The 27,324-nt window shown below is 36.3% G+C and overlaps 1 protein-coding gene across 28 annotated transcripts in view; it reads left to right on the forward strand.

Annotated features, from left to right (window-relative positions):
* Positions 1 to 27,324, forward strand: part of LOC118675254 (ABI family member 3 binding protein) — a 257,719-nt gene that overhangs the window by 171,270 nt on the left and 59,125 nt on the right. For 23 of the 28 annotated variants that reach the window (XM_036347661.1, XM_036347632.1, XM_036347642.1 and 20 more), the window contains 12 exons: positions 717 to 800; positions 2,481 to 2,537; positions 7,086 to 7,160; positions 8,048 to 8,104; positions 8,796 to 8,867; positions 9,335 to 9,382; positions 12,693 to 12,767; positions 16,593 to 16,667; positions 23,070 to 23,129; positions 23,724 to 23,771; positions 24,558 to 24,638; positions 26,688 to 26,765. In XM_036347661.1, the coding sequence (XP_036203554.1) occupies positions 717 to 800; positions 2,481 to 2,537; positions 7,086 to 7,160; positions 8,048 to 8,104; positions 8,796 to 8,867; positions 9,335 to 9,382; positions 12,693 to 12,767; positions 16,593 to 16,667; positions 23,070 to 23,129; positions 23,724 to 23,771; positions 24,558 to 24,638; positions 26,688 to 26,765 (810 nt within the window). The remainder of the gene's footprint in view (positions 1 to 716; positions 801 to 2,480; positions 2,538 to 7,085; positions 7,161 to 8,047; positions 8,105 to 8,795; positions 8,868 to 9,334; positions 9,383 to 12,692; positions 12,768 to 16,592; positions 16,668 to 23,069; positions 23,130 to 23,723; positions 23,772 to 24,557; positions 24,639 to 26,687; positions 26,766 to 27,324) is intronic. The other 5 variants (XM_036347634.1, XM_036347643.1, XM_036347635.1 and 2 more) reach the window with 4 other exon arrangements.

Genomic DNA, 27,324 nt, shown 5'->3' on the forward strand with positions numbered 1-27,324 from the left:
CAACAACGTGGTAGCTATAGGTTCTTTTGTTTCTTAAAGCTGCATTGTCATTCTTTCTTGTCACTCTTTTATATTCTTCATCATAAAAGTATTGAAGATTTTGATTCTTAAAACAAGTTATACCTTGTTTCTCAGAGAGCCATGCATGAACCTAACTCAAGTCATCTGTTATGCATATAACCATCTGAAATTGTTTTATAATTTTATGTGTTTTTTTCACCAATGTTTTGTTAAAGGTGGTTTAAAAGCAATTATTTTGAATCTAACAACTATTATGGTGTCTAGGAGTTTCTTTGTGGATCTAAAGATCTACTTTTTTAAAAAACTATGTGATATTTGTTCTTTGATAGACATTTTAGTTGATTACTGGTCTTATTTAGTAAAATGTCAAAGTTTGTATTTGGGTATCACCACCACAATAATATTTTAGCAGTGATTCTTACCTTTTTATTCAGCAGAAGAGTCATAAAAATGATTCTTCACTTCTTGAGCTAATAATTTTATATATGACTTATTTCCAATGAATTTCCAATTTTAAAAGAATAAATACTATTATTATAATAAGGGTGAGAATTTTAAGTTAAAAAGTTAAAAAGACACGTTTCCTAAAGTGTAAGAAAATCTAATAAGTTTTAGGAAATTGAGAGCCACGCATCATGCTATCCATAACTTCCGAACTACAGACTCCTTAGTAACTGAAGGTTTTCTTTCTTCAGCTCCTAAGCCATCAAAACGGACCCGCCGTCCACGTCCTAAACCTAAAACCACACCAACTACTGAGGCACCTCAAACCAAATTGGGTAAATGTGGGTTTCTGGTTAAGGGACTGAGTCCCAGCAGCTTTGGGGAGCCTAGGGTTGATGTCCATGGGTGGGCGTGGTAGACCAGGTGAGCCTTCTGTGGGTGACGGCACAAGATGACCTGCTGCTGCTGCCACTGTCGAGTTAGCAAAGGAAATCATGGCTGGGGGAGGCCTGTGTGGCAGCTGAATTCCTTGTTCTTCCTGCATAAGTATCTTCTCTTTTAATAGATATTTTATTTACTTTTCCTTATTACATTATATTCTTCTATTAAAGACAAAATATTTTAAATAGAACCAAGCATTTTTAATTGAAGAACCAAACATTAAGTGCCTTTCATCCCTCTAGAGTCACATCAACAGCTGTGAGGATATCACAAAAGTAGGCAGCTTGAACTTCTCGTCCGTGGTATAGTCAAAGTCAAAACCTACCCCAATATGAAACATTCAGAGATTGAAACAAGGCAGTGTGTCTGTGCAAATCTAGCTTGATCTTTCTGCAGGGGCTGTGAATATCTGCAGAGAAAGAGAGAAGTCTGTGAAGGACAGAAGTAAGGAGTTAGAAACAAGTTGGGTCTTAAAATCATGAAAATGAACAGGCAGAATAAAAGGGGTACAGAGGCCAACCAAAGGCATGGGCTTCTGGGAAAAGGGGGCCCTGCTACTAAATGGTGATGATAGTGCTGTGTTTGGAAGGGCCCACAAGAGTAGTAAAAGAAAAATTCTTGAAGTTATGACTCAGAAGTTTGGATCTGACCCTACAAGTATCATAGGATACCACATTTTTGTGATCAGAGATGTGCTCTATTGGGCACCACACACTGAGTGAATGTGCCTTATCCTGATTTATTGGGTGCCTAAACTAAGTTTGAGCCTATTTCCAAATTTGAGTTTTCAATGAGATGAACATGGTTCACTTTGCTTTATTCTTTATTCAAACATAAATGCTATTTATTATATGATTCTTTAAACATGCTATTTTCTTAAAGCTTCCACAGATATACCAACAAGTGCCAGAATAGTTACCTAAATATATCTATATATATAAAAACCTAAGCAACCATTCAACCATTTGACCATTCAACCATCAGGGGGCAGACACTCAACTCACTGACCAGTAGGGGGCAGATGCTCAACACACAGGCATGGAAACATGGAATAGACTAATAAATCTCAGAGGAAAGGGGAGAGGGGGAGGGCGGGAAGAGATTAACCAAAGATCTTATATGCATACTAGAGGCCCGGTGCACAGAGTCGTGCACCAGTGGGGCCCCTCAGCCTGGCCTGCCCAGATCGGGCCAAAATCAGCATCCGAGGGGTCCCAGATTATGAGAGGGCACAGGCCAGGCCAAGGGACCCCACCAGTGCATGAATCCGTGCACCAGGCCTCCAGTATTTAATAAAATGTTTAAACAAGTTTCCAAGAGCAATAGTTAGAATTAGGTACTTACAAATATCATGTTGACTTTATTGAGATACTTACTAGATTTGTGTTAGGCTATGACTGACTATCTCATAAAAGAACATTTACCTGGCTATAGGATGGCTGAGCCTTTAAATAACAAGTATTTAATTTTAGAAAAATATTTAAAACTGCTGTACACCTCTTAAAGCAGTATTATATGTGTAAGATTTAATTTGCTGACTTTCACAAGTGTTTATTTCATTGCTTTTTGATTAGTTCCTATTACAGATCTTGAGCCTGGTACTCCTAGAACTGAAGCTCCAGAAATCGTAGGTAATGAGAATGTGTGTCCTTCAAATAGCGCTTTTCCTACTCATTGTCATACCATTGTAGTAACAGGTTCTCCTTCATCTTAAAACCATCTCAACATCTGTTGCTAATCCATTAGTCTTCATCTTGAAATTATGCTAAGCTCTATGTCAAGCTATCTGTTGGATTTACGAGAACTGTGCATAAACTAATTTCAGGACATCAAACTGCCATGTAACTTCTCAACATTGTGTCACATGATCATGTGCATTTCTCTTTCAAGCATGAATTTCCATCCATTCCTTACTTACACTGCTTATGTCACATCAATTCTGGAAATACCATATTTCTTGGCTCATATTATTTTTTATTATATTTTATTGTATTAGTGTCTCTGTGATTATACTGGTGGATATATTATTTCAGTGAATAATATTTTTAGTTAATTGTTAAGATTTTAAATGCGCTAAGTCTTGAAAGTTTAAATGACAAGCTTATATGACAGAGTAGACTGACTCTTCTGACAAGGTTTAAAAATGTTTCTTAACTTATTGAATCAAGGACCACTTTAAAATTTTGATGAGCACAGTCCATTTAGTATGCATTGATCCTTATGTTTTCAAACATATGAACTCATAATTGTACTGTGGTTATTTAAATACTAGACAAAAATAATAGGCACTTATGTCAACTTGTACAGAGGGAAAGTAGACTGATAAAGGCTTTTCCCAGTAGAGTTAGAAAAGTATATATTATACAAATGTGCAAAAATCTTGTCCAGGAGAGTTTTCCATATTAGCAAGAGTCGTATAACCAAACATCTTGTTAACCATAGTATTTAGTGGAGTACAATGCTATATCTAAGGAGATTAATGGGTACTTGGCCATTTGGTCAAACCTGCAAAGAACAAGTGTCTCTTTTCTCAGTTCTGAAGTTTAAAAATTGACCTCTGAAATTAGTCATCAAAAGAATTTTTAAAATTTCTTCCGCTTATTCTATTATTTTTGGCCAGTTCTTCCCACAGTCCTTCAACCTGTTACTCTTACATTACGTAATGATATTCTGTGTTTCTTATCAACTTTTCTGCCCATTGTCAACCTATTCAATCATCATCATAATCCAATTGTCATCAGCTTCAAAGGACTGTCTTGTCATTCTCTACTGTCCTTCGACTTTATTTTTCTTCTTCTTAAAAGTATTGCAGATTCACCCTAGCTGGGTTTGCTCAGTGGATAGAGTGTAGGCCTGTGGACCAAAGGGTCCAAGGTTTGATTCCAGTCAAGTGCATGTACCTCAGTTGCAGGCTTCTCCCTGGCCCAGGCCCTGGTCAGGGCTCATGCTGGAGGCAATTGATTGATGTGTTTCATATCTATGCTTCTCTCTGTCTTTCCCTCTCTCTTCTACTCTCCCTAAAAGTTAATGGAAAGATATCCTTGGGCAAGGATTAACAAAAAAAAAAGTATTGCGGACTCTTAAAAGAAGTTACCTATTTTTAAAAGCTATCCATGGACCAGATTAGAATGTTTGTGTTATTTGAATTTTTTTCATGTACTTTTGTCTAAACAGCTCTCACATATAAAGCTAAGTTTCAAATGCAGTGGGTAATGTCTGTATCTTCTCTAGACTAAACTAAACATAACAATTGGTATAGTGCCATGGATTCCTTGGCATATTTAAATTTCTTGGTGTGAATTTAAGACCACACAACCTACAGCTTGGCTATAGTCCTTACCTTTTTTCGAAGTTAAGACTCTTCACTCCTTGACTTAATTTTATGTATTTTATCTCTCAAGATTCCTTAGTAATTAAAAGAAATTTAAAAAATAGGAGAAAATATTTTAATCTTAAAAGTTATATAACTTAAATTTTAAGGAAATATAACATATTTTAGAAAATCAAGAGCCTTATTTCCAAAACCACTTTCACTAGAGTAACCCAAAATTTCTCCCTTCAGTTCCTAAAACCACAATGATCTCATCTTCCACATCCCAAACAGATTTTCCAAAGCAAGCTTTCATATTAATTAAGAGTCAGAAAATCAAGCACCTTGGAAAACCTCATGTTGACCATAATAAGATGTTTAACTGAGTTGAAGAGTTGTGACTACTTTCTGCAATGAATTATTCCTAGCTACAGTTTGACCAAAACTTCAAAAAGAAACTATTTACTTCTTGTCCATTCAAAGGTTTAAAAAAATTGTTTGTCATTTGAAACTAATGTTTTGAAGGAAAAATTAAGACTTTCTATGTGTGTTTAAACTTTCTCATTTTCATGTTGTTGCTTTTGGTTAGTTCCCACTACAGGCTTTGAACATGTTATTCATAGTTCTGAGGCTCCAGGAACATTAGGTAACAATTTTTATGACCTCATTAAACATATTCTTGCTCATTAAAACCCATTCCATCACTGTCACAGCCAGAGTTGCTCTTGCTTTCTTAGGCTACTATTGATTGCCATTCCATTTCATACTTCATCATATAAGTAGTCAGGATTCTTAATTCCAGTGTTACCTATTGTTTTTAACAAATGTCCTTGGATCCAGTTGAGGAAATCTATCTGGTATGAAACCCCCTTTAAAATTTTATTATATGATTCAGTGTGAAGAGTCTGAGGATCAAATTGCTCTCCTTCTATTTGGTATTTAAATCTATAAAACAATGTCATCTAAGTAACATGAACTTTCTCTGAGCAACTTTACTTTCTAGAAGGTCTGTTTGATATTCTCATTACTCTTTTCCTATTTTAAGGAATGAGGATTCCTAATTGTATTAAATTATCAAAAAATGTTGCCTCCTGGAAGTGCCAATTCTAATAAATATGTTACAGGCTCTGCAACCTTTGATGAATTTGGCTATTCATTATTTTCCACCACAGTATAACATTGTTCTTAATCTAAGTAGAAATTTCTCTGAGTATCTAACTATGCATATTAATATTTATTCCTTTAATCAATAAATTTTATGTATTAAATTGGACTCTAAAGGACCTTCAGTGATGATAAGGAACAAATTATGTTAGTATAATAAATTTTTTCACACTTTGGAAATAAACTCAAGAAACTGTCTCATATGTTTTAGAAAACATAGGTCCTATGTATAATGTTGGTGGTTGTTTCTAGACCTTCAAACACTATAGTAACCAAGATCTTCTTTCTTTAATTTTAAAACAATGGGGGGGTGGGGAATCCTCCTCTCAAACTTGCATCTTCCTGAAGCTTCTCCATTAAAAACAAGAAAATCTATGGTTTCTGGTTTAAGAGTCCTTCCAGCCCATTGCAGTCGGGCCCCAGGAGTGACAAATAGGTGTCTTGCTAACTTGCACTTCTCACCTCTATGCCTTCTAAATACGAAGGTGAAAATAATGGTTAGCATGTCTACGACTACAGGGTTGACCAGAAGGCTCATGGTTGGGAGACCTATGTGGTAGCCAAATTCGTCATGTGCCCTGCATAAGGATTGTCTCTGACAAAGGATGTATCTTATTCAATTTTCTTACTATTTCATTTCATTCATCTCTTTTTAAAAAGTGCTGCTTCTTTGGTTTATGTAAACAAACATTTCCTTGGTCTATATGCTCTCAGCACCATATTAGCAGTTGAGTGGGGTGGGGTGGGGAGCTGAACAGAGATGGAGATCAAAATAAGAGTGTGTTTTACTTTTTGAACAGATGATAATATAATTATGGAAAAAAACCTGTTCTTGAGTTTTTTTAGATATAAGACAATTTGCTTATACAAAAGCAACTTGTTTAATTGGGTGGTAAAAATATGCAGAGAAAATATTTAAAGGAGTCAAGGATCTATGTTAAAAAAATAGTTGGACTTTGAAATAACTTTAGGATTTGAATTAGTAGATGGAAGGGAGGGAACAGCAAAAATAAAACAAAAAGTCTCACCCCCTACTGAAGGTACCGAAAAGGGCAGTCAAACTGAAACATAGAACAAAACACTGTTAGGTGATACTGAGCATTATGTTAATGATACTATTATGAAATCAGCTGTAGGAAGCTCTTAAAAGCCCTTGTGGGAATTCAGATTCAGATGCAATAATTAACAACCTGATTTTTTCAAATAGGCTCTTGCTTTTTCTAGAAGGATGCTTTAGGTCAGGGGTTAGCAAAAATTCTTATGTGAAGAATTAGTGAGTATTTTAGACTTTGCAGGCCATTCAGTCTCTGACACAACTACTCAATTCTGCAATTTAGCCTGAAGGCAACCAAAGCCAATATGTAAATGATATGTAAATATGCCTTGAATTATCTTAGTTTGTGGATGTGTCTTTGTTCCCATAAAACTTCATTTGAATTTCATACCACTTTTACATGTTATGAAATATTACTGTTCTTTTAAATATTTTCCATCCTTTAACAATGTACAAAACATTCTCAGCTCACAGGCCAAGCAGAGGAGGACCATAGTTTGCCAGTTTCTGCTTTAAATAATGCATAGTCTGCATGAGCTCTCCATCATCCTGCTATTTTGAGGGTCTATGCATTTCAGTTCATTGCTACCCTTGTCTAAAACCTATGAAATAAATTATACATAATTGACAACTTAGATCCTCTTCTTTCAGCTCCTACTGATCTTCAAACTCTAATTTTGAGACCAGTGACATCACGAAGCCTAGAAATGACACAAAGTCAACCTGGTAAATAGATTGTTTTATTTATCTGGATATACTGTGAGCTTCAAGGGATAAACTTCAAGGGTTGTATTTCCAAATATGAAAAAAAACCACAAAAGAATGCACATTTAACAACTCTCTCTACATATTGTATGATGCTCTTTCCATGATTGTATATTAGTGTTAACTTGGTAATGCATTATGTTTATGTTATGTTACTCAACAGTGTAGAAAAACTTACCTTTATTTCACTGTTTGCTCTGTTTCATTTTAGATAATAATCATGTATCTGATTAAGTAATACACAAAACCACTTAAAAGAACTGATTTTATTCTTTATCCTTAGTTTTCACTAACAGCTATGAATTTGTGGTACAGTTTCGCAGTAAGCTTGATTCTGTTCTGCCACGTGAAAAGAATGCTAGTTCAATTGTGACCATCAAGGAAGGAGAAAGTTCTCCCTTCAGAAAAGATAAAAAACTTTACTTATACAATATAAACCTGAACTTATTGCCTTCAAAATTGAAAACTAAATTTTTAAAACATCCTTAGCAATGCTGTTGTTACACCCTAACATTTATCTTGAAACATTGGATCTTATTTTTTATAGCATAGGATAGTAATCTTATTCATCTCCTTTGTGCATCTTTTAATTAGCTAATGGCATTTGAGTACACATGTTGGCAGCACAAGGTATGGTTGTTATTAGTAACCTACAACATTTATATAATTGTGAGTTCAATTCAGTTATCAGAGCTTCTTTTGGTTTTAGTAATAACGTATTATCATATCGGCTAGCATGGAGCAGTTATAGGTACAAGGCACTTTTCTAAATAGTTTGTATTCATCCATTCAATGTTCACAACAACCCATAGTGATCAATTGTATCATCCTGTGTTGTTTTTTACTAGTTTCTGAAGGCCTGGAATATGTTACATTTAGCACTGAGTCATCAGAGGGAGCTAGAGGTAAAAATGTTTCCTAATTGGAAGTCAGGTATATGTGCTTTCTCCATCTCATTGTGGAAGTCCTCTTTGAATGCCCTAATGCTTTGTGACATTTCATAGCTCCTCGCATCTTGTCTGTGCTCATCCAGTGAGTCTTGAAAGTCAAACATTATATAGAGAATATTGTGCTGTCTGCTCTACTACTATGCAAGTTTCACAATTTCCTTGTTTAATTCTCTCAGTCGGAATGTAAATTTTACATTTTTATGTCCTTATCACTTTTTCAATATAAATATGCACAATATGCTATTTTTCATTTTAATATCACTTGTAGTATTCATCCTCATGCTTCCCAAGGACTCATTCTATGTCTTTTTTTCACTAGAATTCTTTTAAAAAATGTAAGGAAGTGAAACAAGCTACTTTGCTCCAGGTAGAAACTGCTGTAGTGTGTGTGTGTGTGTGTGTGTGTGTGTGTGTGTGTGTGGTGTGTGGTGTATGTGTGGTGTGTGTGTGATGTGTGTGTGTTTTCCCACATTGCCTTTATTTCCTGATTTCATTCTGCCATCTTAAATTGTAGTCATCTTCTTAATCACCTAAATGTTATTCTCACAGCTGTATCTAGTAATCTTTGTTTTCACATTAAGCAATATTCCATTACAGAGTACTATGGGCTGCCCACCACTAACCAGACATTCCGTTTCCTCCCTAGCATCAGCCGAGACAGATTATGTAGATTCCACTTCCAAAGCACCACTCAGGCCAGAGGAGCCAAAGACTGAAGGTGGTAAAGGTTTTCATGCTTTGATTTGTTTAATTAAACAATATTTAGTTCACGTATATTATGTCCATGGAACATGGAAGTCAAGCTGCTGTACTTGGTCTTCAACTGAATAGATTTGAAGAGCTATAGCTTCCAACTTCTTGGATTCTTAACATGATAATAGGCTCTCTGAATACAGAAATAGATTTCAGTTTCTCTGCAGTATCTAAATATTGAGGCATAATAACAATTGATAACCAGTTAATAACAGTTAAAACATAAATATTAATTGGGTTAGTTAGGGTTAGTTTTATAGGATAGAATTTCCACTCTTGGTTCTGTTTTTTCTTGTCTAAATTCATTGTCCTATCTGTAAAAATACGATGCAAAATCTTAAGAGAATGAGATGTGTTGATATTAAAGAAAAATACTTGACTATAGCTGGACATCTGACAATTTTTAAAATTGTTCTCCTTTTTTTGATACAGTTGTGGAATCTATTACAAATGTGTCTGAACCACCCGAGACCGCGTTAGGTAATGACATACCTAAGCAGCTTTTGTCCTCATTGCCACCGTCATCTGAGAACCTCAGGTTCTCTCTCATTGTGAATTCATGTTGCAACATCATTTCTAGATTCTTCTATTTATAACCATTGTCCAAGAAGTCTCTTTGTTCACTCAGTTTTGTATCGAGACCTGGTCTCTGTCCCTACTTTAAGTCAGCGAAACTATCAAATCTAAAGCATCTTTTCCCTAACATTGCATATTCTGCCAGCTTGATGTTGTGTTGAATATTTCAGATAATGTATTTTGTATAACGATCCATTCATACTTTCTACCCTGGCAACACATTTTCCGTTAACACTCATTCCATCATGTTCATTTGCATGTTTGATGTTTTCTCTGTTATTTAAGTGAAAGTCAATGCTTCTTGAATTGGCTTAGCTTTATTTATCACTTTTTTTATTACTTTGTTTTTCCCTTTATGGTTACTATGGAATATATCTTTCTATCATTGTTGAGGAGGTACTAGGGTGAAGGGAAAATTTTAAAAATAAGGACATTACTTACTTTGAACGTATTTTTATAACCTGTCATCTCCAAGCATTTTTTTTAACTAAGGCATTATGAAGAAAGAGGAATGCTATTTTTGCTGCAGAGTTGCAGTTTCTTTAAAAAAAAAAAAAAGTCTACTTGTTACCATCATTTCTGTCATCTGTACTTAAGGTGTGCAAAGCACCATGGTAACCTCAGTTATTCTCCTTTAATGAGCATAGAGGCATCAACTCCGCCTTCCCAAACTGTAATCCTACTCAGCCCAAATGAGCCTCAGACTGGACCGGGTAAATACATTATTTTGTACTTGATGTAGAAGGTGAGTGTTTGCAGAATGTAAGAATGGAAAGGTAAGAAGGGCACTGCTTGACGTTGGAAGCCCCACCTTCATCACTCAGCTCACAGTTGTCACTGCCCCTCTTCTCATCTGTCCATCACTTGTAGCTGTCACATGTTGTGAATAATCTTTACGGTATGGCTGAAAAACACCTTTCAGCTGCTGTGCAAGTGTTTAACATGGGAAGTAGTAATGGGGAAGACCACTTATATTCCATTGAAATATAAGTAGATATCCTAATTTTAAGTACTTAATCATCTTGACTAGTTTGACAAGTTCTGTGGTCATGTATTAACAGAAACAAGTTTCACCACACAATCCAGATAAAAGGTATTACTGCCTCTCACCTTGTCATTATCCGATCCTTTACTTCTTTCCACTCCTTCCTGCAGTGGTTTGACCGTTTCACTGCATGCAAATAAGAGAAACTGAAATCAAACCAGTGACTTTGAAAAATCATAAAAGGTTTACTTGATGGGGGAGTTGGGAATTAAGGAAAACAAGTCATTAACATCGATAACTAAATATGCTTCTGATCATAAGGAAAAGCCCTCTCAATATTTATAGACTCTCTTGGAATAGGAGTTTATTACACATAAGTCCAAACGTGTGTTTTGATTGCCATCGGACTTTTTATATGGCTCTATTTCCAAAGATAGAGCTGTTTATTTTACTCATTGTTCACAGAAACATCCTGTTAAATATTGAACCTGTGTCAGTTATCTCAAGCTTTTTGAAGTTTATTGTTTTTAATAGCTGTAATAATTAAATTATTGAAATGTTTAAATGTAAATACTATTAGTGATTCTTATCTCTTTCTGAATCATTTTTGTGGCATTGCCTCATGATATGCCTTTACCTGCAAACTATTTTTCCTATTCCGTGGAGGAAGCAAATAGCCTGTCAGGAACCTCAGCAAGCAAGGAAGTTAGGAGTCGGGAAATCATAAAGCTGAAAGAAACTCTAGAATCAGAAAATCTTAGAATTGGAAGGGCGCTTTAAAAATTCTGTACCTTTGCATGCATATTGGCATAACCATTGAACACAGACACTGGAGTGGTGGGGGCTTGCCTAGGGTGGGAATGGCTTGGTGGGGGAGTGGGGATCAGTTGGGGAAAAAGGAGACATGTAAAACTTTAGTCAGCAGTTCTCAACCTGTGGGTCGCAACCCCTTTGGCGGTCGAACGACCCTTTCACAGGGGTCACCTAAGACCATCCTGCAGATCAGATATTTACATTATGATTCATAACAGTAGCAACATTACAGTTATGAAGTAGCAACAAAAATAATTTTATGGTTGGGTCACAACATGAGGAACTGTATTTAAAGGGCCAGAAGGTTGAGAACCCCTGCTTCAGATAAATAAACAAACAAACAAACAAATAAATAAATAAATATTCTGTACCTTTTGATGGAGATCCTGCGCTGTCACCCAGTGATTAGCAAAAGGAGCTCTAACACTCCAAGTTGCAGGCTCCGAAACCAGTGTAACCTCCAACATATCCTGGTGTTTATCTCTCTACAGGCAAGAAGATTCCACTAAAACCATTGCATGCCTTGCATATTTGACTTAGTTTCCTGAGGAAGTCTCTGCAGACTCTAGAAACTTCTAGTATCTAATAGTTCTTATTTTCAGCAATCTTTTTGTAAGGTACCTGGAACTCCCTGACCTTGGAAAACATTTTGTTAGTCTTACCCTCTTACACCAGATACACTTTAGTCCAACTAAATGAGATGTTTCCACTAACTGCAACCTTGCATTTGATAATTCCTTTTCCCCAGCAGCATAGACTGTTCATCTCCTTGGTGAAGAAATAATTGGTTTTTATACCGAGTGTCCTAGAACTCCTTTGGGAATTGCCCAGCGAAGGAATGACTTTCTTCAGTAATCTTTTGTTTTAATTTCTGTTCAATTTCTCTTCCTCAGTATGACCAATAAAAATTATTTTCTTTAATAAGATTAATTTTTCCATCAGCACTTGCTACTAAAATACATTCATTTTTTTCTAGGTATATTTGGAATGTGACATGCTAACTATTTTTTTTTTTTTAAAAAAAAGAAAGAAATTGTATCTATTTGCACTCAAAATATGTATTATACTGGGATAATCTGATAAAATGGTGTAAACGTGTAAGGATGAATACTTGTTATTATGAAATTTATTTTAACCTGTTTAAAAGGTACTTAAAGTAGATGTTTCTAGAATTCTAACAGCTTCATTTGCCAGTTGAATATCTTGGATGTCGTTTAATGTTCCCTCTTGTTTTCTGCTGTAACAAGAAATTATCTTCCTATACTTTGCAGCTGTATGGAAGATTTAACTGCATGAATTGTTGTGTATGTAGCTCATCAGTCACTCGACAAACATCTCTGAGAGCCTAGAGGCTGTTAAGTAACTGTGATTCTTGCAAGAGCTCAAGAGCTCCAAGCCTTATGTCCTTTCTTCTAGCTCCCAAGCAGACAGCGCGCACTCCTCCCAAAACAAAAACATCTCCACGTCCAAGAGTCCCTCAGACACAGCCAGGTAAATACACATTTTACATTCCAGCCTGAGAAGTTTGATGTTAGTGAAGTTGTTCTGCTGAATTATTGTGAGTTGGGTTTTTTAACTCTGGTAAAACAGGTCTTCCATTGAAACCTGATAAATATTTACATTTGCTTTTATACTGAAAAGTGTATTATTGGAATAAGTTATTCCAGAAAGTTCCCTAGTATTGTATTATTTTGAGTGGGGGATGGAGAGGAATGGAATTTCTTAAGAGTAACCTGTCTACTCTCTCTGCCTTTTCCAGCTTGAGAATCCCTAACGCTTCCATGGTCCTTGAATGGGCCTCCTCTTGCCAATCACCTAGTTTGGTGTTTTTTGTTTTTTTTAAGTTTTCAGTAGATTTTATTTAACATTAATGTCATGAAGAATAAACATATATGTCCTCTCCTATAACATAACAATTATATTATATTGCTTTGGTTGTTTTGCTGTAAAATTTTGATAAGGACCCAAATAAGATTCATTATAAACTATTTTTTATTCTGTTCAAGAAGCTCTCATTTGAATGTTTAACTCTAACCCAACTCTTAACCAACTCTTCTCTAATTTCTCCAGCTACCTCAGCCAATCTCCATGTTGGAATACCATAAACTCGACATGCCTCAAAGAAAGCTTATTGTTTTTCCACCTTTCTGTTACACCTGTGACAGGTTCTCACCACATTATATCTGATTCTTACCTCTTTTTCTCACCCAGCCTCGGTAGCTCATCTGTTACTAAGTATGGGGCATTCTAGCATTGGTGCCTACTCCACGCATCTACCCAGTCATGACTAGTCTATTGTCATCGTTCAACTGATCTCCCATGTCTCTTCTCTTCTAATTTCAAATATGTCAGCCCTTCATGCTGAAGTGACTGTTTAATTCATTTAATCAGTCATTCAACAAATATTTATTGCATTCTGACCATGTGCCAGGCAATGCACTAAACACTAGGAATGTGAAACAAAATTGAATCCTTCCATGGTCAAGGAAGTTACAGTCTAGGCCAGTCACCTAAATTTAAATTTATCATTTATACATGGTCTGCTTTCAAAAATGGGAAAGGAAAATGTTAGCAGGTAGCAGTTCTGGATTCCCACCACAAATCCTTTAATCATAGCTTAGTATCCCTATTGAAAGAAAAAACTATACATTTTGGCACGGTCTTTAAGGTCTGATTCTGAGAGAAATTTTACCTGCTATTTTTTTCTTTAAAAGGAAATTCCTTAAAAGTAGATTCTATGTTCACATCTAGCTCATTTAAATCTGCTTTAATGTACTTTAAAATGTGTATTACTTAATTACTAAAATTTTTATATGAAGATAATATGGGTATGATACATAAGTATATGAGGGTAACAAGACAACAATCTCTTAATAGAATGAGAAATTTAAAATAATAACAATAAATACATGTGTAACATTAATATATAAGAAATACTGGGGGAAAGAATTAATGATTAATGAATAGAATAGGAATAAAAAACAAAGCAAGTAGATTAAATTTATGCATAGGAAACCGAAATCTAATTTTAAAAATAAATCAATTCAAATCACATGAGAATTCTCTCAATTTTTTATTTGAATATAAAGCATAGAACAAAAGTAACAGAAAAAGGAGAAATGGAAATAAATAAAAAAGCATGCAAGTTTAATGAATGTTGAAAAATAAGAGTAGAGATGAAAAATAAGTGCTTGGAGTTAAGACATTGGGAATATAAATTCCTGGTTAGTAAAATTAAAAAAAAATAAAAGAGATATGAAGTAACAAGAAAGACATTCATAATTTTCTTTTTGAGCTGTACTCTCTACATATAGAAATATGGAATAATAAATTAGCAGCTTACTCTAAATTTCCATTATTATACTATATGCAAAGTTTCAAATTTGTTTGATTTAGACCATTAGCCAAGCTCCCTCCACAAGATATGCACCTTCAGAACAATAGAGTCATAAGCTCAATGCATTACACTTTCTACATCTGAAACCCTTGAGTGGCTGCCAAACAAGCAACAGAGCCTCCTGATTCTGTCCCAACTCAGGCAACTAATTCCCAATCCATTAGCATCTCCCATAGAAAATAGCTGCAATCAAATACATCTGGCTTTGTTGGTGATACTTAATGCAAGGGAACAATTTGTAAAATTGATCGGGAAAAACAAAATACATTCTAATTATTCCTCTTAAAAGTGGATGAAATTAGGATCTCTCTTACCCAAGAGAACATGATCTTACCTAATAAATCCCAGTAATATCTTGGGTTTTATAGTCTTTCAAGAATGCTTATGTATGTATTCGTATGTATTACTAAATATTTCAAAGACAGATATTCAAATTCTAGTACTTCCTCTCTAACCTTGGCCAGCTTTTTATGGACTTCAAAAGGCTTTTGGGAGGGGAGAATGTCCTGCTCACATGTATAATAACAAATGAAATTACTATTGCTGGGCTGTAAGGGTATCATCTGACAATAGTGTATACACATGTGTTCATCCACCACTTTTTTAGGATGAAATTCTTTAAATGGACATGCCAGCTTTCTTCTTATTTATACATGAATTATGTTTATAAATTAGATGGCAAAATTTAAATCCATATTTGCCATTGAAGGCAAAGTGAGATAAAAAATTTGGAACAAATTATGAAGAATATTTTGTCATTAAATAAAGATTTGATTTTTGAATTTCTATATTCATAGGTAATGCTTAATAATCCCATTATTAATTGTATACCTAGAAATCTTATAATCATCCAAACTATAGGTGTTCCTAGTTTTTGTAGAAGCAAAGTGAAAATTAAAATGTTCTCAGATCCTTCAATGTCAACTTTGTAAAGATTTTTCTAGAAATGGAAAAAAAATTTATAGTAGTAGAGTCTTCACATCATTCCCACATTTAATTCTCACAATCATCCTTTGAGTTAGCACAGATTTGTCATTTCCTCATAAAAATGAGAAACAAGTTAAAATGTGACATGCAGAACTTGGATATAGAGAATCCAAGTGTTTGGACCTAGTGATAATGTCTGGACCTCAGCTTTAGCTGAAGCCTTTTCTCTGGTACCTAATAACTATGTGACCTCAGGCGGATAGTCACCAACCCAAATCTTCAAAGTGAAGCTGATAGCTCCTTCCTCCCAGCATTCTGATAAGAACCAAAGGGCATAATCTTTATGAAAGCATTTTTGAAATTGTAAAATGTGCTATAAATAAATTAGGGTTTTTTTTCCTGGGATCTATTACATTAGCACCTGTTACAAAGGAACAGTTGTAGAAAGACAATTTTAGTTTGCAAACATGTTCATTTAAAGGTTTATTTGGAACTGAAGAATTGCAGGAAGAGTGGAGTGCCAGCCCACCCACTCCATCCCTTCCATGCTCACTTCCCTTTCTGCTGTGGCCTGATTTGACTTTAAGCTTCTCTTTTTCTTATTCATGCTTCATGGGCTTCTACTCTGACTCATTGAATTCATCTTCAAAGAAGACATAGGCTATGTGTGTGTTGTGGGGAAGGGGTGAGAAGTCAAGCAAACATCTAGAAAAGAAGAATATTCTTTCATTAATTTCGTAATCTCTTCTGAAATGAAGATTTTTAAATGTTCTCCATCCTACCCTTATGCTTAGTCAAATTTTGCATTTCTTAGATTTCATTTTCTACAAGCATCTGGAAATCTAACTGATCTATTTTTAGAGCTTGAGGTTTATTTTTCTACCTACCATTTTCCAATTTTTTTTATTGTCAGGCTTACACTTTGTCAAATCGTGTGTTAAGCATGACCAGGAGATGCTGACAGAACTCATGATCCGAGTCCTCTCTTTCAGCTCCTAAGGTGTTCCAGCGTGTTACTTCAAAACCAAAAATGTCACCAAGGCCAGAAGTGTCACATACTCCACCTGGTAAATGTTTTATTTCATATTTGAGCCAAATGCATTCTATTGTCACATTCTGCTGCAATGAGACATAAGAGCTCATTGGATATGAGGTCAATATTTCACTTATGTTCAGCTATCATGTTGTATCATACATGACATGATCATTTCAAAGGTTTCATAAGACTTCTCTAAGTGCTCATATAGTAAGCTATTTATACCAGGGGTCCTCAAACTTTTTAAACAGGAGGCCAGTTCACTGTCCCTCAGACGGTTGGAGGGCCGGACTATAGTTTAAAAAAAAAACTATGAACAAATTCCTATGCACACTGCACATATCTTATTTTGAAGTAAAAAAACAAAACGGGAACAAATACAATATTTGTATTTGCATGTGGCCCGCGGGCCGTAGTTTGAGGACCCCTGATTTATACAATCAAAAAGCAGAGACTTATGCCAAGAATAAAATGTTTCTTTTAGAACTAAACTTCCCTTATCTTCTGCCTTACCAAAAAAAAAAAAAAAAAAAAAAAATGACCTGCCAATACTAACTCTGCTGTATTCCAATGTTCCACCAAAACACCAAAATAAGATAAAGAATTCAAAAATTTTCCCCCAAAAATGATAAAATTATGTTTTTACAAACAAAAGAAATGATGTTTAACCATTTTCTTGGGTTTAGAAATTTAACACTATCCAGCACTGAGTGTTTTTTCTGTTTATTTGCTTGTTTGTTTTTTCTGTCAAATTCTTTTACCAGTTCATGGAGCAATAGCTTGGGTTCAGAAAAAAACTGTTATACACACACACAAAATAAAGGGTTTTTTTAGCTATAAATTTATATCTTGCCTATCACTTGAGAAGGCCTTTTGTCCATTTATGAGGAATAATCTCATATTTGCGGGAGTATCCAGGGTGGGGACTGCAAGGATCAGACCTTTTCTGGGTCTTGCCACCAATGCTCCAGGTCTTCAAGTGGCCTTAAGAACTGTTAGCTGAACAGCTGTGTAATAAGCAAAACTAACCCATTTTTAACTAGAGTACCTGGGAAATACTCTCAGTTTTTTTCTCTTTCTTTTTAAAGATCCAATTATTATAAATTCCTAGTGCTCCAGAAGCATATCGACCATTCGCAGGACCAAAAGTATTTCTAATCTGTGTCTTGAAATGATGGCATTTTGGAAGCAAGTCTGAATTCAGTTGCTGTAGTGTTTTCAGATTGTGAGTGGGAGGAGGGTGTTGTTGCTAGGGAATTATCTGGTTGTTGTGGGTGGTGGGAGGCTAGGGAGGGGCTCCTTGGCCCTGAAGCCTGGAATTTAAATTTGTATCACTAAACCGGCAGCCAACATTGTAAATGCCAATTACACACACACACACATGCACGCACACACACATGCACACACACACACACACATGCACACACACACACACACACACACACACACCAACGGTGATCTTCCCACTTGCAAAAGATTGGCTTCTTATTTTCAATTGTGGGAAAAAATGTAACAGAAATTGAGTTATTACAGATAACAGCAGTAGATCTGAGTGATATTACTCACTTTTCTTTTTTAAGAGAGAAAGCAATACTATTGGTCCTAATGTTACTTAATCTCATTAAACCACTATATCAAATGAACTTTTTTTATTCTTTTAAAATGTATAATTTTTTTCAATTAATGTGCCTTAATTGTACGAAACACCTTCATTTTCACAGAAATTCTAGCCTGTAAGTGAGCAGGGAAACAACAGCACAAACAGTTCTTGTGGAGCTTCCCTGGCGCTTACTCTGTTAATTCTCTAAATCCAGTCATCCAGTTAGAATTCTGTCTCTAGACCTGGTGTTGGTCCCACTGATCTGTATTCATCAGGGAGTTCCCTGGTGCTCCAGGGACGTGAGGCCTATAGGAATAATCATGAGGCAACTGTTACTATGTTTCAAACAAGTGTTCAAACAACCTAGATCCTGTTGTGTTCAGTTTCTGCGTTGTGTGTAGGCTCAGGTTTGCCTCCTGATGAACCCAAGACCTTGTTTATAGGCTCCTGTAGGTTATTTCCCCAAAACAGAGGTAAATTATATATGTACTTAATATTTATTAATATCCTAGAGAAATAGATGCTCTGTAAAAGTCTAAAAAAAATGCAAAATGTGCTGAAATCAGGACAGTTTTGTTTTATCATAATGTTTACCTCAAAACTTATACTGAGAGCTATCAGCGGTAGCAAAGTTGAATTTTTAGACCTGGATCCAATAAGTCAGTCTAGGATTTGCTGGGAGCAAACCAGGAAGAAAATCTAGATTTCTGCAAGCTATGCAATCCTCGCAGCTGTTCTGCGTAAACCACTCTTTGTGGCAAATTCTAACTTGCAGTCACATTGCAGCACATTTGCACTGAGGAAGTAAGGGAGTGATGCTGAAATGCCTTTGAGATGGAATTGCTAGGACCTAGAACCCTAGCCAATGACTGAATGCTGTTAGGGAAAGAAGGGTGGCCCTGCAGGAAGGAGTAAAGCGTGTGTTCGGATGTGCTGGGTTTGCAGGGCCAGTAGGACATTAGAGTGGAAATATCTGACTGGTGGTTGACATGTATTTCAGGATATCTAAACAGAAGTCAAGATGCGGGATGTAGATTTGGGAGTCACTTGTATAGAAGGTTCTTAAATCTTGTGAGTGGATGACATCATCCAGAAGAAAGGACAGACTGAGGAAATAAGAGGTCAGAGGTCAAAGCCTTGGGCAACACATTCTTTCTAGGAGGAGTGGGCAGAGGAGGAGGAGCCAGCAGACAGGAGAGTCCCAGGGAAGATGGGTCAGGAGGTGAGGCAGGGAAGGGTGGTCAGCAACGCCTGTGAGGGGTCAGAAGAGCTGCTGGACTTGATAGCTCAGGTGCTCAAACCTGTGTCTGAAAACCATGGGCTGATGCTTTGGAATTCAGCAATTTTCAGGTTGCAAGCATATTAATGTGTCTGCCGTGAGAAGTATGCAGAGTCATACTACACAAGACACATAAAAACTGCAAAGAGTCCAGTTCTAGTTAGGTTTTGCTGTGAAATGAGTTTGGTTGTTTGTTTGTTTTTAATTGTTCGGTTTCAGAGCATTTTGGACTTCAAAACCATGGGTGAGGAATCATGCACGGGTCCGTGGTTGAAGGTCAGTGCAGTGGAAGCCAGACCACAGTGGATAGAGGAGATGTAATTGAGAGACCAGGATGCAGAGTCAGATAGAAGGTTTTGATTAAAGCAGCCGTTCTCAACCTGTGGGTCGCGACCCCTTTGGGGGTCAAACGACCCTTTCACAGGGGTCGCCTAAGACCATCGGAAAACATGTATATAATTACATATTGTTTTTGTGATCACTGGGCTTTAATTATGTTCAATTTATAACAATGAAATTGGGGGTCACCACAACATGAGGAACTGTATTAAAGGGTCGCGGCATTAGGAAGGTTGAGAACCACTGGATTAAAGGATGAGAGCAAGAGAGGGATGGTGTGACAAAGGAGCCATGTCAGGGGATGACTTTTTTAAAGATACTGAGGCATTTGATCTGTTTTACAGGTAGAGGGGAAGAAATTGATGGACAAATGGAAATATGGACTAATAGAGAAAATATAAAATAGTAGAAATAATGGAAAGTAAAAGGTCCCAGAGACACGGGAGGGAGCGTGGCCCAAGACCCCAGGTTGAGCTTGCAAAGTGGCCTCCAAAATGGCAGGGAACCTGCTTCCTCTCAGACTGGACCTCAGGGAACAAGGTCAGAATAAAGGGACAGAGAGCTGGAGGTGGAAGAGTGTGTAGCCTACATGTATTCCTTTGCTATGGGATCAGTCTCTTTGTAGCCTGTTGCAGGGTAAACCTTATTGCAGATTTCATATTTCGCCATCTTCGTCAGGGAATAACATATTGATTCTCTCACCTGGTACAACATCCATGCACATTCGTTTTCATTTGTCCATATTAGACATGCTCCTCATAATTGTCGTGTGTTAGTTGAACTTTTCTCTGGAGCGGTGCCCTTTATTCAAAAAGATAGTTCATTTCATTGATATTAATATCAATTAATATAATGGTTCATTAATATACATGGTAAGTTGGTTAATATAATTGAGTCCAAAATACGATAATGGTAAATATTCTTATAAGGAAATCAAAAGTGCCCTCTTAAAAAAAAATTGTCATTATTTACATTGTTTCCCCCAGCATGGAAGGTTTAGGTTTTAGGAATCATGCTCTTTTTTAATGTAATACACAAAGTACAAAGGCATGCACATGGGGAGAAAGGAAAAAAAAAACAACTTGCATTTCTTGAAGCTGCAACTGACCAAGCAAGAGAGTGATTCATAACGCTTTCCCATGAATATTTCTATATTTTTTTCTCTCCACGGATTTTAGCTGCTCTAGAGAGCCTACTGTGGCAGTTTATTAAATCATCACTTCATGGTCACCAAGTGCCAATCGCAGCGGCAGGAATCCACATTACCCCAGCCCGAATTCCCCAGGCAGCTGAAGCAGTAGTGAGGAATGCGTTTACAATATAGTGGATTCATTGGTTGCACATTTCTTCTGGGTCTCCCTTCCTTAATCCCAGCTCCCTCTGTATAGTCTAACACTGTAACCAATTAGGTTATGTATAAACTACTGGCACTTTGTATTAGTCATGACCTTCACAGACCCAAATCCAAGTACCTTCTCCTTCACCCTCCAGATAAACATTTAGTTTGATTTATAACAGGAAATTCCTCATATTTTACCATTTGAATTCCCCAAAATACTACACAGCAAAGGTGAAACAGTCACTGTAATGATGGGTTTTCTCTAACTTTGACAACCACTGAGCTTCTTGAATTTGTCTTTTTCCTTCAAAAAAAAAAATCCAGATTTTTTTAATTCCCCTGGATATTACCTTTTAGTTTATAGAAGTTCTAATTGAGTCAAGTTTCTTTCCAATGTACCAAATTCCACAACTGTAATTTCAGTGGTGGTTAGCAGCCTACACTAAGAACAGATGTGATATGTGCCTTAAATATGATCCCCCAAAGCAATAAAAAGTGAATGTCCATTTTATAAAACCTATTTTATACTAATGATAAAGTGGTGCTTGGCCACCTGATACAAAGGTTTTTTCATTTTTCTCTGAGGCAGAGTTCTAGCCTGAACTCTAATTATTTTTCCCTAGCATCATATAAGATGCAAGAAAATTACACTGCCTACAAAGGGACTCTGGTATTTATGAAATCTTCGGAGTGGCAGGAAGACCTTTCAGTGAGAGAGCGGGGCTGAGAAGGACCTCCTTGTGGGGAAGCTGAGTCAAAGAAGCACATTATCTTGCTCTTGGAAGAAGACTTTGCCATAGAAATCTGATTCTAGCAATAGGCAAATCCCCCTGAAATTTGCTCCACTGAGAAACATGGTATCAAATTCTCAGCCTACTGTTCTATTTTGTTAAAAGAGAATAGGACAAAGGTATCAAAAATATACTTGATATCAGGTACTGAATATGAATAGGTTTATTGTAACGCTGACATTTTTGTTCTTCATTTTCATATTCTCACTAGAGGTCTGATGCACAAAATTCATACAAGAGTAGGCCTTCCTTCCCCCGACTGCCAGCACCAGCTTCCCTCTGGCACCTGGGACTGGGGCTTCCCTCGCAGCCCTGGCTTCCTCCAGAAGGTCGTCTGGAAGGACGTCTGGTCTAATTAGCATATTATGCTTTTATTATTATAGATATGTCAGGAGGCCCTGATACCTAATATACTAAAAGCCACATCACTAAGAATGCCAAAAATGGCAACAATTATCTAGTATTTACTATGAAACAAGCACTCCATCAACTTTTCATGTGGTATTTCTTTTTTTTTTTCATGTGGTATTTCTAATGAGAGACTGATTTCCTTTTACTATTTTCTTCACGTAATAACTGTTAGCGTCTTTTAAAATAAAACTTTGTTTTTCTCTTAGATATTCAAGACTTTTATCTTTCTTGCTATTTTCATCAATTTTTAGGCCATTTATGCACTTTATCTAAGATCATGTATTTTCTATTGCTATCAATGGAATTTTAGTATGAATATCAAATGGCCCCTAGCCACTTACTTCAGGGAAAAACTGACTTTCTATTTTGAAGTCAACTTGAAGGACACCTACCTTCTTGTGTTTAATTACATTAGTTATTTCCTCTTTTTTTTTTCCCTTTCAAGGGAAGCTTCAAAATGAACTGTGGCCAACTCTTTTCTACTCCCACTAGAACCTTCCTGAGACAGTAACATTTTTCCACTTTGAAAAGAACGGTGTCTCCTCGCCTTGTTCCTTAGTCACTGTGAAAGTACGCTTGCCTCATTCTCACTTTCCAGGATTGTGTATCTGTGGATTGTTTCAGTCCAGGGGTGACATTTCGAGTACACAGTGTTCCCTAACCTTTTCTTTCAGTTCCAGGAGATGTGCTCCGTCCCCAGAAACCAGACCACGAAGTCTCTCAGAGAGAACCTGGTAAATGAACCTTTTTATTTTCCTAATTAGGAAGTATATTTTTCAAAAATATTCTTGAGGTAAATATTTTTTAATGATTGTAGATGTGGAAGACGTTTGAAAAAAAAGTATCAATATAAAAGGTGTACTTTATTTCTTTTTGGGAAGGGGTAATCATACAATCTGTTTGATTTTTTCCCCCCTGGTTAACACTAGGGAACAATGTGCAATTAGTTTATTTTTCCTAGAAGTGTTTTCATTGAATAGGAAATCATGTCAATATTATAAGGCCTAATTATTAACTGAGCCAACCATTTACACCTTATTTCAAAATGTAAATATAACTACATTCCAAATGTGCGTGTACTTTGAAGTAAAACATGTAGGACTTGACTCAAAAATGTTCTTAAAGTGGCAGTGAATACAAAATTTAATGTTTTAACTAAACTAAGTTTCCTGAGTGGCATCTAATAGGTATAATTTTCTCATATTTATCATGGTTCTTAGAGAATTGTTAAATGTTCAAATGGATGCATGTAGAAACACAGAAACTATTTTTACTTCACCAGGTAGTAATTCTCATGAATATGTTTCTTTGGTTTCCTTTTGGCCCAGTTCTGCAGCCCGTTACCTTTAGAATTGATCCGCCAGAGACAACAATAGGTAATGGCTTTCCCATATTGACCAAGTCTAATTGTTTTCCTTGCCATCATCAGGATTACAGGTCTTTCTCAAACGATCATATTGAAACATCATCTCTTCTCACACCCGTTTCATCATTTCATTCTCATTATCACTCTTTCCAAAGTAGAAAAGTAAAAGTTTTGCTCTGAAGACCAGCTTAAGACAGCTCACCACCAAGCCCATCCTCACCTACCTCATTTATCTCCATGTTCCAAATGGCTCCACCTCACTCATGCCCATCCAGTTAACATTTTCTGCTGGTTTAGTGGTTCTCAGCTGTAGTGTTACGATATACTAGCGATTTGTGAGCATTACTGGCAAGTAATTATCATTAATATTGGTCAAAATACTAAAATTTGCCAATGGTTTATTTTTAAAAATAAACTTGAGCAGACCTGTGATGATTGTAGCAAGCACAGTGATAATGTCCTCACTCGTGTTGTAATCCTATGTGCTGTGTTGGGTGGGAGAACTACAGCTGACAGACTCAGGACCAGGACTGGCCCACACCCCATCTTGCCAATATGGTCATGGAGTGTGTCAAGCATTGAATGGCATTTATTATCTTAGTGGGAAAACACAGTTGAGAACCATTATGCCAATATTTCAGTCATTTTCCTAAGGTTCTGTGCACACTTTATTTTCTTCTCCATAACTCAAAGTTTTCCATTTTCTGTTTCAAATAAAGGAATCTCATATGATACTCTGATCTGGCACTGGCTTTTGAAACTAGGGATTGAAAACCTTGGTGCTTATCTTTTGCAGCTCCTTTAGAGACCCGAAGCAGCCCTTTCATCCCTATGATTTCACCAAGTTCTAGTCAAGAGGATCTACAAACCACTCTGGGTAAATTTTGTTTTGATATTTCAGTCCAGTGAGGACCTACCTTCTAGGGCTTGCTCTTAAAGAAACCATATTACATTGTGCTCATGTTGTTTCCAAGTGATAGAGGGTTTCTTTCTACCATCATATAAAACCTCCACTTCACTTGATTCTTTTACATTAATTGTGTATTTGTCTTCATCCTTATGGTGATTTTTAACATAAAATGAAAATGTTTTAAATCACCTTGACAAATTTTCAAGCATTCTTAAAAGCAGAATGTTCCCAAAGTGTATCAGTGCTATATGTTTTATTGTTTCTTCTGTATTTGAAAGTGCATTTGAAAGAAAAATTGTATCTAGTATTTATTGAGTGTTTCATGGCACAATGCTAAGCAATGGGAGTTTCGAAATAAAACTGCTTTAAAGATGGGTCCTTCCCCTGGAGAACGTGCCCTCTAATATGAAAACAGGATTTAGGGATAGTGGTGCTTCCTGAGTGCCCCTGAGGATGCTACCTGTATTTTTAAATTTAAGCCACATGACAATGTTGGGAGGTAGGTTCTATTACTTGCCCCATTTTACAGATTAGAAAATTGAGGCATAGAGGGATTTAAAATTGTGGCCAAGTCACACAGCTGACGTCAGAGCCAAATTGGAACCCACACACTCAGTCACCAGAGCTCCTGGGACTCACCCCAGTGTTATGCTTTACCAATGAGTGTGATAGAGAAATGGGCAGACTACCTGCAGGCATCAGGGAAGGCTGCACAGAAGAGGTGACATTTGCACTGGTGTTTAAGTTGGAGAAACAGTTGAAGTTAAAAATGCAAGGTCCTTTCAGGTTAAAGACAGATGGGAATGAGCACAGGACAGACTAGCGGCCAGTCTAATGTGGTGAGCACGCAGGTCACATGGAGAGAAGTTGATGGATGAGTCAGGACAGTTGTTTGGGATGAGCTGGCCATGCTTTCGGGGAGTTCATAGTGGGAAATCCCAGTCTGCCTGACTCTTGGCTGAAAATGAACCAGAAAACAAGTGTTCCCAGCTTGTGATTTTTGGCTCCTTTGCCTGTCCATGCTACATCACACATGACTGTGTTTAAATTAGTGGCCTTATTTTTCTTTCTTCCTTCCCTTTTCAAACTCATTCTTTATGTATGGCTGCTGAGATGAAGTTACAGGTCACATTTTAAAATAAAATTCTTTTGGAGAAAAAAATTAAAAACTGAATGAGCAAATATACCCTGATTACCAAATATTCGTCTATTGTAATCTAGGCCCACAAGGTCAAGATCACCCATGAAAATTAATCAAAAGTACTTTCAAGAACCCATGCCAGATAGGCTAATTATCCAACTTCCACTCCCTATTTTTTTTAATGTATTTTGATTTATTGAAGCAAGAATCAGCACCTCTCATTTATCTCAAGTATCTCTCATGAGCCAAAGCCAGATTATAAAGCAGAACAGAAACACAAAGAATAAGATGACAGTATATTATTTGCACAAAGTTTTTCCTTGGATTCAGTATATGCCAAAGTGAACAATGTAATTTTCATGATGTGATAATGAGTCCAAGATAATATTGAAGGTGGAACTATTGCCACACTTATTTCTTTTTGAGGGAGTGGAGAAGGGGTCAGGAGAAGTGTGTCTATTTGTCAGTAAACACAAACTTTGCTTTTCACACGAGGAAAATAAAAGAAAATTTATTCTTATATGGTACAAATACACATATTTTCATCTGATCTATTTCTTTTCCAGCTCACCTAAATAACTTGTGGAATATTTTATGGAATAGGAAAAAGACATGAAGGCAGTTAGGAGACACATCCAAGTATCATCACCTCCAGTATCATGAAATAATGATCCTGAGCTAAAAGCTTTTTAAAATCATTGAAATAATTAGTGCAAGAAGAGAGAAAATATAATAAATGGGAGTTACTAAAATCTACTATTAACTTTGGATTATCATGATTACTGGGCGTACTGATAAATGCAATTTACCCTTTCGTTACCACTTGTTGGTAGTGTTAATTATTCAAAGCAAGCCCTCGTACTGTGCTTCCCCAGCAGAAACAGACCAGTCCACCCAGGAGCTCTTCACAACTAAGATCCCACGAACCACTGAATCGGCAAAGACAACTCGGGGTAATACTATTTTCCCACCTCTGTACAGTACCTTCTTTTCTTCATTTTAAATTAGGAAACACAATTTCTTTACAGAATGTGATTTCTCATCACAGTGAATTACTTGATTTTTTTTTCATTTCATAGGTGCAGGACATCAGCCAAATATTAATGTCCATATGACTATCAGTGAATGTCGGAAGACACGTTTTCTAGTTAGAGCTTTACTTTTGAATGGATGGCTGATAACCAACAATGAAAGCTCTCTTTTGTTATTCCTTGATGGACCTTCATTTACCTCATTTTCTATATCTGATAAATAAGAATCTTTATTACCTTTCCTCTCCTCCACCCTCCACCACCCTCCTCTTTCTCTCCTTTTTTTGTTTTTTCTGTGCCCAACTTGCTGGACACATTGATATGTGGCCCAAGGAAGGAAACTAGTAAGAAGATATGTCAGTTTTTAGAGATGATTTAATATTTAAATTTCCAGGAAACATTTCTCTGGAATGTCCATTTTTAATTTCTTCTTTTCTATATTTTGGAAATTAAACTCGGCTACACAATTTTCTATCTCATC

Source organism: Myotis myotis, unplaced genomic scaffold, assembly GCF_014108235.1.
Source record: "Myotis myotis isolate mMyoMyo1 unplaced genomic scaffold, mMyoMyo1.p scaffold_m19_p_2, whole genome shotgun sequence".
Classification (NCBI taxonomy): domain Eukaryota; kingdom Metazoa; phylum Chordata; class Mammalia; order Chiroptera; family Vespertilionidae; genus Myotis; species Myotis myotis.